At 40.2% G+C, this 21,502-nt stretch overlaps 1 protein-coding gene across 4 annotated transcripts in view; it reads right to left on the minus strand.

Moving 5' to 3' along the window:
- Positions 1 to 21,432, minus strand: part of LOC109058735 (microtubule-associated tumor suppressor 1 homolog) — a 52,407-nt gene extending 30,975 nt beyond the window's left edge. For 2 of the 4 annotated variants that reach the window (XM_042716710.1, XM_042716707.1), the window contains exons 1-2: positions 8,740 to 8,897; positions 38 to 1,546 (exon numbers count right to left, since the gene is read on the minus strand). In XM_042716710.1, coding sequence (XP_042572644.1) covers positions 38 to 1,384 — 1,347 coding nt within the window. In that variant the 5' untranslated portion in view covers positions 1,385 to 1,546; positions 8,740 to 8,897. Of the gene's footprint in view, positions 1 to 37; positions 1,547 to 8,739; positions 8,898 to 21,296 lie in introns of those variants that run through there. The other 2 variants (XM_042716711.1, XM_042716709.1) reach the window with 2 other exon arrangements.
- Between the last annotated feature and the right edge of the window lie 70 nt (positions 21,433 to 21,502).

Consider the following 21,502-nt stretch of genomic DNA (forward strand, 5'->3'; position numbering starts at 1 on the left):
CTGCATGAGGGAAAAAGGGGAAAACTCAGTCACTAACCTTGCTGGTGCTCTTAGAGGTTTCTTCCCCAGATTCTTTCTCAAGTTGAGGCTCTTCTTCATCTTTAAAATCAATTGAAGGAGGGTATTCTGACTTCATTGTTTCTTCTCCTTGCATCGGCAAGGATAAAGTGTTTAAAACTTTCTCTTGACCGCCACTGCCCACCATCTTTGTTTCTTTCCCTCTTGTATGGTTTGATGATGATCTACTTCTTTTTCCAACAGCTTTATTTCCCACCTTCCTACTAGCATGAACCTTCACACTTCCTGAAGCTGACTGGTTAACATTAGTGATTGTTTTTGCGGGATTGGCTGATCTTGGCACAGAGGTAGCCCTGGAGATGATCTTGGCCTTCACGTTCCTCAGGTCTGGCCTGGGGAACCTCTTCGCCTCAGGTTTTGTGGCTTTGGTCAGAGCAGCCCTTGTAGGAGGCTTGGCATAAACACGGCCTTCCAGATCATTGGTCTTTTTTGCTGTGGACTTTGGCTGCTTTTCCTCTTTTGAGCTGTAAGAAGTTATGTTTCTGGTATCTGTTATAGGAGTATTTTCAAGGGACACCACTGTCTCATTCATGACATCAGTTTCTTGAATGACTGAAGACAACATAACTTCCTCTTCTTCATACACAACTTCCCTTTGGTGTTCATTCACCACGGCCATGTTAGGTACTTCTGCTTTTTGACCTTCTGGTGAAAAACTGATTGGCATCACCACTTCTGATCTGGAAGTCTCTACCAGCTCTGAGACACCAACTTGGCTCTTGATTATTAATTCTACAGAGGCTAAAGAAAGAAAAGAGTCTTCTTCCTCCTCCTCTTTAGTGTCATCATCATCGCCGTTTTCTGAAGAGCGCAAGGATGTGTCATCACCATCAGCTTGGCCAACCTTTTGTGTTACCACCAAAGTGACATTGTTGTTGTCATTGTCACTCCAACAGTCTTCATTAGCATCCAGATAGACAGACACGGAGTTGTCATTGTCCTCACTGTAGTCTGGTCTGCAGTCTGGGCTCTGTATGCCAGAATCATCACTGCTGGCTGTTGCTTTTCCCATCTCCACCTCTGGCATGTCCACATCCAGAGGACTATCTGTTCTGGCACTGCTCAGACTACTCAAGCTACGCACCGAGTCCGGTGATGTCTCACCTCTATTGTACAGGAGCAAGGTTGACGACGATGACAATGGGGACTCAGAGGTGAAAGCATTGCTACTCTGTTCACTACTGTGTAATGCCAGACACATCCCGTGCTGAGATCCCTGAGAAGGCCTCTTGGAAAGTGCAGGTGACGGAAGCTCAGATTTGTTTGTTAGTGATTCCATGAGACTTGTGGATGGAGACACAATCATACAGCCACATCCCCCATAGCTAGATCCAATCCAGCACTGATAGACAGGAAATACTCTACTATGTAAAAGAAGGGATTAATGTGTTTCTCATCATAGAAGGTCTATTGCTTTGATCATTCAGAAGATGACGTCCATGGTTTTGCTGGCACCCTTTTAATGACTCTAAGGAATAAGAAAAGAAAACAGCATGTCAGTTGTATTTCATCTAGTCCTGATCTGTACTGTGTTAAGAGATTTAAAGATTATAGAGACTGAGATAAACACAGGGAAACCAAAGTCACATATGAAAAAGCAAACCCAACAGAAGTGTTAAATAAAAAATAAATACACAAATAAATAAGTAATACAAAAATAGGATTGTTCCTCAACTTCTAGTCAAATCTAGTAATGAAATCTAGATAGGATGACAATAAGCCATAGTATAATGTTTTATAAGATAAGAAAATGTCTTGTACGGTTTTGTAGAGAGGTTTAATGAAGAGCACTACTGCTCCCTACTGGCAATTTCTCATGTATTGCTCCCTGAGAAATAAAGAAAATGTAGTAAAAAAATCAACAAACTCTTTTACAGAATTTCCATAAGAAATTATTGTTCAATTTATATAATATATTAAGCTTACCATTGCATATATGCTAATGTCAACATTTAGCCTTTAAGTATTTTTGAGTCTCTGGTTAGTTCGTAAATGTATGTACAGTATTGTGTCTAATATAATATAAAATACTCTTTCTCTCTCTCTCTCTCTCTCTCTCTCTATTTTTAAGTTGATTCATGAAAGCTGTTAATCTGCTTGAGTACTGGAAAAACTTGTTTAAAGATGCCTGCATGGAATCTTTAAATTAGTCACTCTTTGCATAATTTAGGCATCCACATGCACAATCAAGTCTGCGTTATGTCAGAGTCACACTTTTCAATCAAATGTGGGTGACAATGTAGGGCAGATAAAAGCTAATAAAAGAAGCAGGCTTTTATTTTGATATTCAGGGCATTCTCTCTCTCACACACAAAGCAATGGTGACAGTTACAGCCACAAAGGTGGCCTTGTGTTTCCAGACAAATGCTGAATGGTCCACGACCAAGAGTCAGATTGTTCTGTTCACAAAATCTTTCACTGAATACACCAAATGTCATCTTTTAATACAAAGAACATGCAGATATCAAGTCGGCTTGGGAGGATGTGTGGGTGTCTAAATGCGTCTGTGCCCTTTCTAAGAGCTGGTGCATAATCTCATGGCACTCATGCAAATGTACAAGCATCACTTATGAAGTTATTTACTATGTATTGAGTGGAACTACAGATGTCAACTATAATACACAAGAGACTTAACATAACTAATAGCCTTTTAAGTCACAAATGATGATACAATAAATTGCACTGTTTAAGAGACTAAATCTGACCATCTTCACCTTTAAAAACTATTGAAATATTTAACAAACAAATTGTTATTTAACATAATACTTTGTATGTTTATTTGACTGCTTGAACTAGACCTCTCAGCATATCATGTACACAATGAATCAGACTGTTGAACAGATATAGAGGGTATACTTCTAGGGACTAAAAAAAAACCCAATGAAAGTATTTGATGAAAGTAATCTTCTTTCCTGTGTTGACATATTTTCAATCAAGAGACTTAACATAACTAATAGCCTTTACTTAACATCACAAAACCATGATTTGCTATTTGCTATTGTTAGTAAGTGGCAATTGTAAAGTTGTATTAATGGGAAGAGACATGCTGATTCAAGGAACCATTTTTTGGGGCAAAAAGTTAAATACACTACCATTCAAAAGTTTGGGGTCAGTAAGAATTAGGACACATTAAATTGATTAAAAGTACAGTAAAGACATTTATAATAACATTTTAAAATATATTAATATAGAAAACATATGTTTTCAAGTGTAATTTCACGATATTCACAATTACTAAAATCTACAAATTATTTATGTTTTCATATTTTCATCTTAAACCCTTCAGTACTGAACTATGATGTCTAAAAAAATAACTAAATCTTAAAACTTCTTCAGTACAATCAACAGCCCTGTTTATAGATGTACATTCAGTGATCACGATATTATGCAACACTTTCTTGTTCCCCACTGTGCTCAGCTCAGAGAGCAGTGGGATACTGAACATGAAGTACATGACCCTGGCCTGCAAAGCTCTCTCTGTCTGTGTAACATGGATTCTCCAAGGCCACTCTAATCTTCTGAGATTGATTAATAACACTTGGTTTAACGTATTTCTACCCAGATTATCAGAGAGATGAGACCCATAGCCAAACAGAGAAAGGGAGAGAGAGAGTGTGAGAGAGAGAAGCTACTGCAGCAATGATTTCATGCTGTGTTAGGGTCAGTCCTACTTACCCTCGGGGTGTGAAGAGAATGAGAGTGAGGTATCAACTGGACAAATGTGAGGTTACAAGACATGTCACATTTCTCTACACTCACTGTCATGGTCTCCATAAACCCAGCAGATTCGCAGAGTCCCCTACACATTTACGTGTGCTATACACAATGCAATAAATGACGAGAAAAGCGAGCCCTGCTGTGCTGCGCTGCATGCCTGTCAACAGCAATAACTCTGAGCGAGCATCACGCTGGGACAGAAAGTTCACAGAACTCAAGCCTAGAGATACACAGCTAAAAATCTTAAAGAACTGTCTTTTATTACTAGAAATGAAAAAAATATTTTTAAATCAATTTTACAACGTAAAAAATACAAAAAGTAAGACTGTGTTTTGTTGTTAAAAAAAGAGAGTAAAATTATAATGCAAATTTTGATCAATAATACCAAAAAAAAATAAAAAAATCCACAAATAAATATAAAAAGATCTACAAAAAATAAATGTTAGAACAAAAAAAAATAATGAAACAAACAACAGGTGCCTTGAATGTATGGAGAAGAGCAGCAAAAAGTCAGTTTCAGTTTAAAACAACTGATCTGTGCATGCGATTTACTTTGACTGAACATATTTCGACATTAGATGTGTGATTTTTCCCAGTGTTTAAGCAAAACACCATTTCTCCCTACAATAACTGTGCTTACACTTAATAATCAAACATACAAATATTTTTAGAAGCTGCTTTCAAAATCCACCTGGCTCAAAAATCTGCAGTGGCACATGCATTTAAATCAGAATGGTGTTTTATGGCATCATCACACCAGTGAATGACTGACATCAACCCAGTTTTCCTTTCACTAGTCTGCCCACTGGCCCTCTGGCTGAAAAGAACAGTGAAGCGAAGGGTGGCTAATGCTTTTTTCCCTGACAGAATGATCCAGAGAATGAATGTCATTTTCTAGGACTGAACTGAGAGGATCTGTAGAACACTCCTCAGTGCCTATAGGGCCCCAGCAACAACAGAAGATATCCCATGAACTTATATAATCAATATTACTGAGCTGTATCAGAAAACCGTGGACTTACATTTCAGTATGACTGTCCAAAGAGTCAATGTGATACACAATACATTTGCTTTTCCCAGAACTAAAATGACAACACCTCTATAACCTTACAGAACATCTGATCAAATTTCTGCACAGCATCTTTAGCATCATTTCACATATTTAGCACCTGCATAATTCCCTAGGTTAATATGCATCATTTGGGAACTGCAGCCTTTCTGTAACACGGTTTTTTGTAATTAGGTGAGTATTTCCATTAATGAGGAATTACGCTGATGACCTAGAATGAAAATATTTCATCATGTGATGACAAAAGACTGCTATGTCTTCTTAAACCACCTACGCATAAATTGACAGAGCTCTCAGAATTGAAATTATTTTTGGCCACTTTTAGCATTGTTAAAATTCAGGCTGCTCAAAATTAGACAAATGCATTTGCTTATATTTGGAACCACTATTGTCCTTATATGACTTAAAGGCTGAGCAAAATGTCCACAGCTAGATGACAACTTGAATAAACAACATAAATTATAAAGGTGGGCAGTTACACCTCCATATGAATGTCATTCTTTCCGAGATGCTAGGAGCGATTATGTAACAGTGTCTCAGTTTTCATGCTGGTCTCTCTCTTTCTCATTCTAACATCAGTCTCCTCCATACTCTTCCTATTAACAATCACTTTTGCATAACACAAAACCTTAACAAAATCAAATATTTCATTCAGAAATGCACATTTTAATTCAGAAACCCGCCTCCTATTTAAGAGCTAAAAATAGACTCAGGCCCAAAATACTCTCTCTCTCTATCATAGTGCAGACACCTGTCTAAGTGCCCTGGTCAGTTAAATCTAGAAGTAGCCTGTGGACTAAAGCTGTTCCATTAAAAACTATTCCACACAACACAAACTCAAGAGTACAAGGACTTTGCACATGGCATATGTGATAACTTGGTGTATGCATTCTGATAACAGTCTGGTTGCATTGCACAAGCAGAGCAATACTAATAAACCTATTTAAACAAGGAGTGACTTTGTACAGTAAAAATTAAAATTCCTTTGTGAATTATAGAATAAAATACTCTTTTGTGACTTCTCTTTGCATCTCTATCTCTCTCTCCATACTGTGTAATTATACTGCATAGTTGAGCATTAGCAGGCTGTTTGCTTGGCTGGTGCTACAGCAGCTGAAAAGGTGTTTATTCCCCATAGTAGCACTTGGTGCCAAAACTGATCTCATAAGCTTATTCTAATGCTTGAGCGTCATGTCCAGATTTGCACAACTCTACATAGGCCCTAAATTGACTAGAAGAAATGTCAAACATATTAAGAAAGAGCTACAGATTTACTGGTGCTTGAATTCTTAAGCAATCATTACTGAAGTAAAAGTCAAAGGACCGTGGTTCAGTAGATATTTATTTAGTTGTTGTTTTTTTTTTCTAGCAAGCTTAATAATGTTATCCTTAATACAGATCTTATTTATTTTTGTATTGTTTTCAAAAGATTAATCATTTAGTTATTTGTGCATTTTTACATTGAATCTCTATATATGCTGGTTTATATACTACAAAATAAAATACTGTAACCGATGCAATACCACGCATACTCTGAGACAGGAATGTACTCGTTTATTTGAATACAAATTATCAGATATGCTAGTTTGTGAGCTGTAATTATGCTGCTTAGAAAAAACATGCAACTGCTTATAATGCTCATGGCTATGATGATGATATCTTAATAAGGGAGATGAACCACTTTCAATACATGAGAACAGAGATGAAAAAGCATATTTTGCACAAAATTGATTCTGATAGGCTTATATGTTATTACACACACCTAGTTCTTAAGTTATGTCAGCTCAGTTGTACTTATGAAATTAGTCATTCTAACTAATCATTTTTATCATTTAATCTGAGAATGCAAATGAACTTTTGTGGCTAAACTCAGCTAATTGGATTTTTGAGACAATCTGAGTTTTATCACATTCAATATTTTAGCACAGAGAACAAATGGGAAATAAGATAATAACTACATGCAAAGATGTAATAACTACATGCAAAATCAATATGTGGTAGCAGAATTAAACTACATACTTACAATTTTATTGCCATGTACTGACAACAATATAAGACTGATTGTGCTCATCTGCTGTTATTGCACCTGATCACATTTTGAGTCTCGTTATGAATTTAATCTTAAAATATTAAAGGAGACCTATTATGCCCCTTTTTACATAGTATAAGTCTCGGGTGTCCCCAGAATGTGTCTGTGCAGTTTCAGCTCAAAATAACCCACATACTTATATCATTTTGAAAATGCCTATTTTGCGTGGAAGCAGAAACACGTATCTTGCATGTATCTTTAAATGCAAATGAGCTGCTGTTCCGTCTCATTTTCCAGAATCTATGCCTTTACAGCTCAGATTCTGATTAGGGATGCACGATAAAAATCGGCACGTCTCATCTGTAAAGCCGGTTCTGTATTCAGCGGTAAATCTCTAGACGTGCATGCTTTCACGTGGAGCAGCATTTACTACACAGAGCCAATTGGTTTTGATTATCATGTCTGTTGTGCCAAAATCATGCGTTTTACAGCCATATCTATTTAAACCTCTGATACATGGTTTTCTGAGTGCACACATCCGAAGCACACGCACAGAAAGCGGCTGTCACACGGCATGTGAGTACAAAACTAAGTTTTCTGTGCTTGTCAGTGCATTTAAAAACAGAACAGTTGGATCTGCTACACCGTTGTCGCTTATGAAAACACAGTGGTGGTGCCGTGGGTGGAAACTTGCAGATTAAGGGGTGGTAATATTATAACACGATCCCCTTTCTACGTCACGAGGGGAGATAAATCTGAGCGGCTCACTTTTTCATGTGCTTGCAGAGAAAGGCTTACCATAAAAATATACTGGGTTGTTTTTCGTCACATTTTCTAGGTTGGTATATGCACCATGGGCCCGATTATAGCACTTAAACACAGAAAAAGTCAGATTTTCATGATATGTCACCTTTAAGATAACTTCAGAGATATACTGATACTGATAAAATATACTGATTAGTAAATGATAAGTTTCACTTAAAATCCTCTCAGGCAGGTACAGGCACCATCAACTTGGATTTCTCTCGGTTCCCAAACACTTCTGTCAGAATCAAACAGTTGCCATAGAGATGAGGTGGCTACTTTGTCATTCGCAGTGTCTGTGATACCAAAATATCCACAAGCCTCTAAAGGTCACTCTTATTCTTACTGACTCCAAACATAATTTTTATAGTACTCCAGTAAAAGAGCTGCCAACATTTTTGGGTCAATTAAGTAAAAAAATGTGGTTATGAATCTCATTAGGCTAGGTAAGGTAAGGTATACAGGCAGGTGCATACACTCACTAGAGCAAATAATCTTACAACACACAAAGAGTCACGTCTCTCTAAAGCAGTGATGGTGACTGGCGCATTTCGACTTTGGTGCTGGTACATGTAATACTGGTGCAAGGTAACTAGTGTAAACAGATCAATAGATCACCCTGGTTACGTCAAAGAGCGCTGGAAAGCATCCAAAAAGAGGATGTGCTCTAATAACTTCAACATTAACATATACAGCAGTGATTCGGGTTCCAAGAACACACTTATCAATACCAGCATCACATGCACAAACAAATCAACATTACATTATATAACTGTACGTTACATGTAATTATTGTGGCAATAATTATGGCAGATTGGGGGATGCAAGGTATAAAAAAATTGCAATATAAATACACTCAAAGCTCCAAGAATGTACCTTCTAATCCTAATATAAGTTATTAAACTGGGATTGTTCTTGAAAAAGCCCCAGCTGACTGGAAAACCATAAAAACATCCCTTGCATACATACAGCTGAAGAAAAGTTAGAGGCTGCCTCATGCAACTACGCAGTAAATTACTTAAATATGCCACCCAAGACATACCTGCTTTTCAAGTGTTTTGAATCAGTCCTCATTTTATCAAAATGCACATTTTCCACAGGTAAGCCTGTCCCGGACAGAACGTCCTGTTTCATTCGATCCTGCCAGCAAAAGCACTGCAAGAGAGCAGTTTCAGTCAGAGCAGAGACTTTAGAGAGACCCCTCCCCTCTGCCTTCAGCTGCAGCCAAACCGTGCCGCAGTAACCAACCAGAAGTGTGTGTGTATAAGAGAGCGAGTGACTTTTCCGAGGTAGCCCTGGAATGCAATTTCCTCCCCTAACCCAGAACCCTTTGTGCCAGCCGAGGCAATAGCAGGGACAATCCTCCCTGCTCTGCGACACACACGAGCATCACATAAAAACACAATAAAACCACAAAAAGGATCTCTATTAAACACTGTTAAAGGCTGCTGGGGTTTTCACATCAAAGTGTGAAAGTTCACTGCTGACTAAGAATGTCTGTGTATGTGTGCGTGTGTGTGTGTGTGTGTATGTGTGTGTAAATGGGTGGGCATATTACCTCCTCCTGGTTACAACTTCTGTAGAAATAAGGGGCCCTCCTGTGAGTATCAGAATGCATGGTTGCTAAGCAGCCAAAACTCTCTTGTTTAAAGAAATGGAGGAGTCTGTCTGTTCAGTTTTAGACCTGGTGGATGAGAGAGATATGACGATATGACAAACAAAAGACAATGTAAAATGGACCAGTTTTACTGAAGTTGGTCTTAACTCAAAATGGGAGATTAAAAGCCCACACAAATCTGTTCAGATTAACAGTGATAATCCAGCCAAATGCGTGTTCGTTGAGTTCACAGTTCTTCTGGAGAGTGTGTGATACACTTTATGAACTATCACAAGTAATCATCTTATTAATTTTATTTTATTGGTACACAAAAATTTTAATTTTAAATTAAATAAATAATTTTATTCCAAAAGTATGCATTTAATTGATACAATTTTGACAGTAAAACATTTATAAATGTTACAAAAGATTTCTATTTCATGCTGTTCTTTCGAACTTTGTATTCATCAAGGAATCTTGGAAATGTATCACGATTTCCAGAAAAAATATATTATTTGGCAGCACAACTGTTTTCATTGATAATAATAAGAAATTATCCTTTCCGAAGGATCATGTGTCAGTGAAGACTGGATTAATGACTGCTGAAAATGCAGCTTTACCATCACATGAATACATTATGTTAAAATAAAATTAAAAATGAAATTAAGTTAAAAAGTAAATACATTAGAATAGAAAAAAAGATAATTAATATTTTATAATATTGCTGTTAAGTGCAGCCTTGATGGGAACCCCTACTAACCCCAATTTTTCGAACAGTTTTTGAATATAGTAATATTCCACATGTTCAAATCCATTTAGACAAATCCATTTGGTTTTACCAAATTCGTCAATATACAGAAGGTCTCCAGCTTTTTTATTCTAAAAACTAATCATCTTAAAGGGGTGATATGATGTTGCTAAAAAGAACATTATTTTGTGTATTTGGTGTAATGAAATGTGTTTATGCAGTTTAAGGTTAAAAAAAAACACATTATTTTCCACATACTGTACATTATTGTTTCTCCACTATGTCCCGCCTTCTGAAACGCGTTGATTTTCACAAAGCTCATCGCTCTGAAAAGCGAGGTGTGCTTTGATTGGCCAGCTATCCAGCACGTTGTGATTGGTCGAATACCTCAAGCGTGTGACGGAAATGTTACGCCTCTTAACATATTGTGATACCTTGTCTGGCAGGAGCGAAGAGACATAAACATAAAACCCATTATAAACGTGATATAAACGTAATTTATAGTCGTGTCTTCTTTTGGAAGGCAAAAACAAAGTAGTTTCGCTTTCTCAACGAAACAGCGTCACACACCGCGGCCTTGAGTGAGCAGAGGCGGGCAGCTTAAGAACAAACAAAGTAGTTTCACTTTCACAGTGAAACACACGTCAATACGACATGGCGGCGGCAACAACAATACTACAACAAGAATATCTTCCCACATACTGACGTAGATATGTGGGGTCGTGTTAGAACGAGCCCTTTCAGGGGGGCGTGGACGAGTGTTAACTTTTATAAAGAATATCTATTTGGATTTGAGACTTTAGTCTTTGCAACTTTACAGATCTTCTTTATTCACCAAGAGCTTGAAGAGAAAGGAAAATTTGAAATCGCATCATATGACCCCTTTAAAGAACTCTTTCTGACATTTATAAAGAAATAGAAATAAATAATAATAATAAAAAAAACGTACAAAAGTCTGTTTAATGCTAATCAGTTCACTCTGTGTCATATTTGTAACACTACTGTCTACTTGAATTGGTAGAGCAAAATCTACTTATTTATTTACTGAAACAAATGATACTGTCACGCTGGTAAATGAAAGATCCAAATGCAGAGATAACAGGAATAACAGTCTTTAATGAAATTATATATAACAAAGGCAGTCCGTCTTTTCAGCACACAGAACTGGTAAATAGAAACATGAACAAACAGAAAAGACTCCTGTCTCGATGAGTAACAGAACAGGACTCCCTTGTAGCAGACTTGAAGCTCAGGAGTAGATAACTCAGGCAGGGTGAGAGAACCACATTGGTCTACAATCAGCAGCAACAGCAGCAGAATACAGCCAAAAACTTTGGGGCTAGACTGTTCCAGGCAGACAAGACAAGAATAGGTGAGTACCTCTCAATACAGACAGGATGTAACTGCTGACAAAAACGCATGACATGTAACAATAATCCAACAAAGAATCTACCAGAGCAAACACCAGATAAAGGGTGAACACTTAGGGCAAAGTAGAAACAGGTGTCTTAGCAAATCAGCGCGAGCGCTGATTGCAATGACAAACAGGTGCATGAAGAGAGAGAAGGTCAGCGGGACAGACAAAGAGTAATATAATAAGCTAATAAGGTGTGTGTGTGTGTGTGTGTGTGTGTAAATGAGTGAGAGCGTGCGAGAGCGAAAACGGAAGAAAAACCTGACTCATGACAGTACCCCTCCCTCAACGAGCGCCACTAGGCGCTCGAGGAAGGAGCCTGACAGGACCGGTAGAAGTCGTCAATCAGCGAGCGGTCCAGGACATCCCGGGCTGGAATCCACCGCCTCTCCTCAGGACCCATACCCCTCCCAGTCCACCAAAAACTGGTGACCACGCCCCCCGGGGACGAACGTCGAGTAGCCTTCGAACTCTGTAAATGGAGGCCCCCTCGTCAATAGGAGGAGGGGGAACGGAGGGGACGTGCGGGTGCGCACGAATAACGGGTTTAATGCAAGACACGTGAAAAACCGGATGAACACGGCGCATCTGACCAGACAGTCTTAGCTTTACAGCGACTGGACTGATGACCTTAACAATAGAAAAGGGTCCAATAAAACGAGGCATGAGCTTGCAAGACGTCTCCTGAATAGGCAAATTGCGGGTGGATAACCACACCCTCTGACCGCAAAAATATCTGGGAGATCTCACCCTGCGGCGATTAGCGGCACGACGAGTACGTTCCCTAGTCTGACATAAGGCAGATCTCACCCTCCTCCAGGTACGCTTACATCTCTGAATAAAAGCCTCGACGGACGGAACCGAGGCCTGAGACTCCTGGGCGGAGAAAACAGGCGGTTGGAAACCAAGGCAACCCTCAAACGGAGATAACCCAGTGGCGGACGATGGGAGAGAATTATGAGCATATTCGGCCCATGGTAACTGCTCGCACCAAGACGCGGGATTCTGAGAGGTAAGACTACGCAGCATGCGACCAAGAATCTGATTGGTCCTCTCCGGCTTGCCCATTGGTCTGTGGATGGAATCCTGACGACAGACTGGGGGAAGCCCCTATCTGGCGACAGAACTCCCTCCAGAACAGAAGAAGTAAATTGCGGACCTCTGTCAGACACAATGTCCGAAGGAAGACCATGGATCTTGAAAACGTGATCCACCATAATCTGTGCGGTCTCCTGAGCCGACGGTAATTTAGGGAGCGGAATAAAATGCGCAGCCTTAGAAAAAAACGGTCCACGACGGTGAGAATGACCGTATTGCCAGACGAAGGGGGAAGCCCGGTAACAAAATCCAACGCAATATGCGACCAGGGACGCGAAGGGAACGGGAAGAGGTCTGAGAAGACCCGCCGGAGGATTATTACTAGACTTAGTCTGAGCGCAGATAGAGCAAGAAGCAACAAAACGACGAATATCGCGCTCTCACGAGTGGGCCACCAAAATCTCTGTCGGCGGATGGCCGCTAAAGTACCTCTAACTCCGGGATGCGCGACTAATTTAGAAGAATGACCCCAGCGAAGAACCGTCGAACGAGCAGCCTCGGGTACAAACAAAGTTCCCTCAGGAGCGCGGGGTCGGTCTTGCAGTGTGAGAAAGAGCACGCCTGACCGCTTGTTCCACTCCCCAGACGGCTGCCCCGACCACACAGTGCTGAGGTAAAATCCTCTCATCGGTCGAGGCACCCTCTGATGAGTCAAAACTGCCGAGAAAGGGCGTCAGGCTTGAGGTTCTTGGAACCGGGTCTAAATGAAATGGAAAAATCAAAGCGATCAAAAAATAATGCCCAGCGGGCCTGACGAGCGTTAAGACGTTTAGCAGAGCGAATGTACTCCAGGTTGCGGTGATCCGTCCCAAACAATGAATGGTTACACTGGCTCCCTCAAGCCAGTGTTGCCACTCACCTAGTGCCAGACGGATAGCCAAGAGTCCTCGATTACCCACGTCATAGTTGCACTCCGCGGGCGAAAGACGGTGGGAGTAAAATGCGCAAGGATGAACCTTGTCATCCTGGGAGGAGCGTTGCGACAAGACAGCTCCTATCCCCAATTTCGGAGGCATCGACCTCAACAATAAACTGACGTTCTGGATCAGGAGTGATCAGGATGGGCGCAGACGTAAAAAGCATCTTAAGACGGTCAAACGCATCCTGAGCAGTCTCAGACCAAGCAAATTTGGACTTGGACGAAGTGAGAGCGGTAAGAGGGGCGGCAAACCTGGCTAAAGTTACGAATAAAGCGCCGGTAAAAATTCGCAAAACCCCAGAAATCGCTGGAGTGCGACTCGAGAATCGGGAACAGCCCAATCAAGAACTGCTCGAACCTTGTCAGGGTCCATACTAATCCCCTCCGCTGAAACGACCGAACCGAGAAAAGTAACCGATTGGGCGTGAAAGATGCATTTCTCAGCCTTGACGATTAGGCAATTCTCTAATAAGCGCTGCAGGACACATCGAACGTGTTGAACGTGTACCTGGAGAGAGGGTGAGAAAATTAAGATGTCATCCAAGTAAACGAACACGAAAACGTTTTAGCATGTCTCTTAAGACATCGTTTACTAATGCTTGAAATACAGCGGGAGCGTTGACCAAACCGAAAGGTAGAACCCGGTACTCAAAGTGACCGACAGGAGTGTTGAACGCGGTCTTCCACTCGTCTCCCTCCTTAATACGCACTAAATGGTAGGCGTTGCGCAAGTCTAACTTTGTAAAAACCCTTGCGCCCTGTAGGATCTCAAAAAGCCGACGACATAAGAGGCAAAGGATAACGGTTCTTGACTGTTATGTCGTTCAGCCCTCGATAATCGATACAAGGACGCAAAGAACCGTCCTTCTTCTTTACAAAGAAAAACCAAGCGCCGGCGGAGACGAAGAAGGAGTAATGATCCCCGCATCGAGAGATTCTGTAAGATATCTTTCCAGAGCCTCTCGTTCGGGCGCCGAAAGAGAGTACAGTCTACCGCGAGGAGGCGTGGTGCCAGGAAGGAGCTCGATAGAGCAGTCATACGGACGGTGAGGCGGTAAGGATACCGCCCGGGAACGACTGAAAACCGCCCGCAGATCATGGTACTCCTCCGGGACACCAGACAAATCATCAGGCTCCTCCTGGAAAAGAGGAACAGAAGACACGGGAGAAACAGCGGAAACCATACAATTTACATGACAAGCTAAACTCCATGAATGAATATAACACTTAACCCAATCAATATGAGGATTATGTTGGATAAGCCAGGGATGTCCTAAAACAATGGGGGTAAAGGGAGACTGAAAAACATAAAATGAAACTGTCTCATGATGATTGCCAGAAACAGTGAGACTAACCGGACTGGTGACACAACGAACAGAAGAAAGCTCTCTGCCATCCAGGGCAAAGACAGTGGCGACATCAGTCAAATCAACTAAGGGAATCTTGTTCTCACGAGCCCACATCTCATCGATAAAATTGCCCTCCGCACCCGAGTCGACGAGGGCAAGACCGGTAAACAGAAAAACCAGCCCAACGGAGAACAGCGGATATAGTGGTTCGAGACCTTGGTGATGAGGAGATGACAGAAGCGCTCACCAGTACTCCTCCGTCTACTGGCGAGCTTTTGGCTTTTAAACTGCAGGATGAAGCGAAATGGCCCGCCGTACCACAGTAAAGGCAGAGACGGTTAATAATTCGCCGCTGTCTTTCCTCCGGGGAGATGCGTACGCCCCCCAGCTGCATGGGTACAGCATCAGGTTGGTTCTGAACAGAAGCAGTAGCAGAAGGAAAGTTATCACAGGATGTGAAAAGTGGAGAACAAACTCGACGCCTCTGCTCGAAACACTTGTCAAGGCGGATGGCCAGGTCGATAAGTTGATCGAGCTGAGTTGGCGACCCCCGCGCGTAGATCTCCTCCTTAAGGTCTACATTCAACCCTTCAAGAAAGCGAGCAGTTAGTGCAGGATCATTCCACTCACTTGTAGTAGCCAGAGTCCGGAACTATATCGCGAAATCTGCTACAGATCTTCTGCCTTGACGTAGCACAGCAAGTAGACGTGATGCCTCGCTGCCGAAGACGGATCTATCAAAAGACCTTGATCATCTCATCCTTGAAAAGAGTGTACTTGCTGCAGCATGCAGATTGCGCTTCCCAAACTGACGTACCCCACTCGCGTGCTCGTCCCGTGAGGAGAGAGAGAACATAAGCAATGCGGGCCCGATCCTCTGCATACGTCTGGGGCTGAAGGGAAAAGACAACTTCACATTGGATGAGAAAAGCTCTGCACTCCGTAGGCTCACCCGCATAACAGGAGGGATTGTTTGACTCGTGGCTCAGAGGGCAGCTGACGATTGTGAGACATGGCAGATTCCTGATGCAGGTGAAGTAAACGGGCAGATAGATCAGCAACCTGAGCTGAAAGACTCTTAACAGCCTGATGAGCGCGGCCAACTCCTGCTCATGTTTGCCAAGCATAGCTCCCTGGATCTCGATCGCCGACCGGACAGGCCTCTCATCTGCTGGATCCATGATGGTTGGATTATTCTGTCACGCTGGTAAATGAAAGATCCAAATGCAGAGATAACAGGAATAACAGTCTTTAATGAAATTATATATATACAAAGGCAGTCCGTCTTTTCAGCACACAGAACTGGTAAATAGAAACTTGAACAAACGGAAAGACTCCTGTCTCGATGAGTAACAGAACAGGACTCCTTGTAGCAGACTTGAAGCTCAGGAGTAGATAACTCAGGCAGGGTGAGAGAACCACATTGGTCTACAATCAGCAGCAACAGCAGCAGAATACAGCAAAAACTTTGGGGCTAGACTGTTCCAGGCAGACAAGACAAGAATAGGTGAGTACCTCTCAATACAGACAGGATGTAACTGCTGACAAAAACGCATGACATGTAACAATAATCCAACAAAGAATCTACCCAGAGCAAACACCAGATAAAGGGTGAACACTTAGGGCAAAGTAGAAACAGGTGTCATAGCAAATCAGCGCGAGCGCTGATAGCAATGACAAACAGGTGCATGAAGAGAGAGAGGTCAGCGGGACAGACAAAGAGTAATATAATAAGCTAATAAGGTGTGTGTGTGTGTGTGTGTGTGTGTGTGTGTGTAAATGAGTGAGAGCGTGCGAGAGCGAAAACGGAAGAAAAACCTGACTCATGACAGATACTTCACTTCTGAAGACTAAATTGCACAAAAATGCAACTTTTCTATTTTTAAGTGTTCTCAATGGTTTTGGCACAATGCTATATGGTTGCTGGGGTGTTCTGGGTGATTGCTTGCTGGCGCAATTCAAAATAGCACACCAGCAAGTATGATATTCTGGCTTGCTATCAGCTAAATAGTGGTTAGTCAGCTGACTTATCACTGAACTGTGGTCAATAATAGACTACGGTATCTTCAGACTCACAGCTGTTTTTCCAGATAAACTCATATTAGACGCCAGGAAAACAATGCTGACAAGCACTGAGACAAAACATACACACAAACAAACCAAAAAAAATAAAAAAAAAGTGCCAAGAGCATCAGTGAAGAATTAAGTTGTGGAAAGATATTGTCCTGTCCACTTCATATCACGGTCAACTAGTTATTAACTTGTAAACGTACAATCTCGCTCCCAACGTCATTCAGCATGGAAAAAAATAAAATAATGCATAACACATTGTGTAGAAAAACACATAACTTCGATGACCACACAGACCCCAGCCATCAACCATAACCACAGCTGTAACCACTGACATTGAGGTACAAGATATCAGAGCGCTGTGTAACTGTCTTTAACTGCCCTTAAATAGACAGTTAGAATGAAGTCCATATTTCTGTTTGCCTTCAATGTCTTCAGCACCGTTTTGAGAGATTACAAGCAGACCACTTGTAAGGAGACTAAGGACCATACTGTTTCAAAGAATTCTGTTAAGAACAGTTAGTTTGCCTCTGGGTGTTTTTTAAGCTCAGGCCACACTAACAACACCACATTTGCATACATTTTAACACAAGCTCAGACACAGAAGTCATGGTTGTGCAATAAAAGCTTGAACTGGTCATGTTATCAGGTTAAAGATAAATTTGATATCTGAGGTGTTCCAGTGAACCAATATCAGGATCACTTTCGAAAACAAATCAGCACTCTTAGTCAAGTGGACAATACAAAAATGCTTTACCTCAATGCATGTGAACTTTGGCTTATCAAACACTACTATTACTCATTAATTTATGAATGGTGCGTGTATGAAAGCAGGGTGGCAGTATACATTGTGTGTGTGTGTGTGTGTGTGTGTGTGCGTGTATGAAAGCAGGGTGGCAGTATATATGCCAGTATATTTGCTGAAAGATTAAGTAGATCATACTTGCTTAAAAAATGCAAATAAAATTTTTACTCACAATTCACTATTAAAATGTAAAAAAAAAATTACAAATAAAAACTTGAAAAATAAGCACATAAAATGCAGTAGGTATGATTATTTTTTTATTTATCGGAAGTTTAGATTCATACTATCTGTTATATATTCATAATTCCTAACCTAATATTTAAAATGTCAGAAGAGATAAAAACAAACAGATTCATATGTAAGTCGCATTGTGCAACTATGTCTGAGAATCTGTTTTCACAGTCAAGACAGCACTTCAAACCTGGACACACTTGTGATATGTTTGTGTGTGTGTGTGTGTGTGTGTGTGTGTGTGTGTGTGTGTGTGTGTGTGCCAACATTGTAGATAGCAGGGCTTTAATTTCACTCTTTATCTGTCCAAAGAATTTAAACACACTCACACACATTCAATAGCTATTCTGTTTTTTGAAGAGATATAAATAACTTGATACCTAGATTCATACATGGACAATAGTCCTTTAGGTCCAATCTCAATTTTTTAAAAAGGTATTTGGTTGCTGCATTCAGGAAAGAAATATCAGCATCTATCGTCACTTAAACATAGAATGGAAGCTCAGACACAACCCTGACCACCCATGCACATGTTCCAGCAGTCTGCAGGTCATATGTTTCCCAGGTTCCCTCTATTAGACTAAGAACTTATATAGAGATTGCTAATGTGTCGTCATCATGACGTATTCCCAGTGGTAAACGCAAAGCATTTTGGGAAACCGCGGCACAAACATAACGCGCCAGACTTTCTATGCATGGAGGGAAGAACGCTATAAAACTGGAATAGAAGTGGCGTAAAGCTAAGAACGGAATATCCTTTTATCGTTTTCCAGCGTGGAAAATAATAGTACAAGCCATGTTTCAGAGGTGACAAATAGTTGACGAATGGCATGGATAGCAGCAGTAAGGAGCCCAAGATTACCTTCGATAACACTCCACCACACACATGATGGGTGGTGTTCAAAGCATTTTCACAAAGGTAAGTTACAATTACTCTCTGTAAATGTTATGTTGTGGGCAAAAAACCAGCGTGTTTTGTTTGACTTAACCAGACCATTGCTTAAGTTACCAACGTACTAAAGCGTAACGTTAATCAGGCTTTTTAAATGTTGTACATCTAGGCTACATAGCAATTTATTTGGTGACGCTGTTTGCAGGCAAACCTGCCTATGAAATGTTGGAGTGTGATACTGACTGGACCCCTTCTCTGTACCTCGGCCATACTGAGGTCAAAGCTACGAACACAGACCGGTTCAAGACTTTTTGGAGAATTCTATACCATGCTCACATCTAATATGTAAATGTTTTATTGTTTTCCAAAAGATTTTGTAATGTCTCTTCTCACATGTAATAAATTTTTAGCCATGTCTGTAAATAAAATACACAAAGACCGAATGAAATTCTGCCTCATTTATCTGTATTAAGGAAGAATTGTGCAAAATCAGTGTTCTTTGGTTGCAAACACAATTACATAACTTAATAGTAGTAACAATCCAACTTAATTTTTCAGTTTCTTTACATATTTAACATGTAAACACATTTAGATGAATACATTTACATTATTAAAAATTCCATAGAAAAACTTTGTGTGTTGTATGCACTAACACTTAGTATCATGTAGTTGTAAATATATGGGTGCTGGAAGTTGGGCAACCAGTTTGACGTCCCTTGACCAGTCGCTCTGCTCGTAAGGATCCAGTCTTTTGATTCCCTTTTTTTTCTCGTCATATCTCGTCTTTGCATTAGGATTTAGTTTTAGGCGGTATGGTACGACAATGTTTTCTTTAGTCCGCTGCATTTTGTACGATTATATTCTGTTTTTCACGCTAATTTTTCATTATTTTCATGCCAGAACACTAGCCTGTTATGCCAACCCATGTAAACTGGCCAAACATACCCATAATTCTTTGCGTTCTGATGACGTGAGACAGAGAATATCTCAGTGAACACAATTCATCTATAGAAACATCAGCACTCTCAGGGGACCATAAACATAGGCATTCAACCTCACCGCAGACTTCAGCAGATAGAGTTACTAATAATATTTAATCAACCAAAAACAATTCATTAATAAAATGATCGTTACGACCTGTTCACTTACATAGTGAGTCAACGCAGGTAGGTTTATGACAAATCATCTAGAGCACAGAGAAAAAAAGAGCCCTTTTTTAAATAAAATAATTTGCAGATGTCTGCATATCAATATAACATCAATATAACATTCATGACATTTTTAGAGATTAATGTGTTTACTAAAAATATATTAACTTTGGAATTAAAAATTAGAATGTCAAGATGGACAGGACACACCTGAACCTGAGCAAGCTAAGACAAAATCAGTAAAATCAGGTCCCACGTGTCAAATATAGAAATCCAACATTATCTGGTCAATCAATTGAAATGAATTCACCCTGCATGCAATATAATAGACCTTAGTCAGAATGGTGCCATGTTTAATTTTAGACAGGAATGAAAACGAGGCTGTGAGGGACAGAAGTACTGTGTGTTCAATGGAATGTATTGTTGTTTAATAACATACCGATTGTGCAGCTGAAACATCTTTCTGGGGGAAAAAAGCAGACAAAACCTCCATAAGAGTGCGCAGGAATTAGATAAGTTTCACAACTCCATTCTGAGTAAAGACTGCAAGTCTTCCTTCACAGCCTCGTTTTCATCTGTGTTAAATTCAATGTGGCATCTCACCTGATTAAGATCAATGAGTATAATGAGTCTGATTCTGTAAATAAATATGATGACACCAGATTAAATGCTCCTGAAAATTCAGCTTCGCCATCACAGAAATAAATTACATTTCATAACATAATACTAAGGAAGATTGTTATTTCAAATTGAATTTTTTTTTTTCATAATTTTGATGTTTTACGTATTTCTACTTATAAATGGTTGGTGAGCATAAGAAAAAAAAATCTTACCAAGCACTTTTTTATGTAAATGCATTTATGAATACTCTTCAAAACCATTTAGCTTTCTACATCGCTGAGAAAGGAGGACCAAGATAAGAAGATCAAGTGTAAGCAACTATGTTCTGTTACTTGTCTTCTCTTGTTAAAGCAGAGTGACAGAGAAAAGATACTGCCACAGCAAGCTGTCCATCATGGTCTACAGGCAGCTCTGACTGGAGCCTCAGCTGGAGTATTTTCTTAAAACTGTGACTACAGGCACTTTTTCAGCTTCATCTTTAGAGACAACGAAGTAAACCGTCTGTAGAATGATTACCCTGAAAATTAAAAAAAAGAAAATTTCATTAAATAATAAAGAACGCTATAAAAGTAATCTATTTAATACGGAGCCCCTTAAGGTTCATTGTGGTGGAAAAAAATCAGAGTGGGTGAAAAAATTTGGGGTCAACATTAACTTACACCTTTTTTTTTCTTCTTAACTTTTTTTTTTTTTAACTCTTGTCTTACCTTCTCACAATCGTCACATAAGCCCACATCAGATTTCATATTCATCACATCACAGTCTGCCGCGTTAATGCCGCGTTCTCTGTTGGGCTCATGAATATCAATCGCGTTGCGTTGATTTCGGCATTGCGATTTGCTGAAATCAAACCGCGGACAGTTGACAGGTAAGTATTGGCCAATGGCATTGTCGCTTGCATGTTAGTCCTGCC

The sequence above is a fragment of the Cyprinus carpio genome, chromosome B1 (assembly GCF_018340385.1).
Source record: "Cyprinus carpio isolate SPL01 chromosome B1, ASM1834038v1, whole genome shotgun sequence".
NCBI lineage: Eukaryota > Metazoa > Chordata > Actinopteri > Cypriniformes > Cyprinidae > Cyprinus > Cyprinus carpio.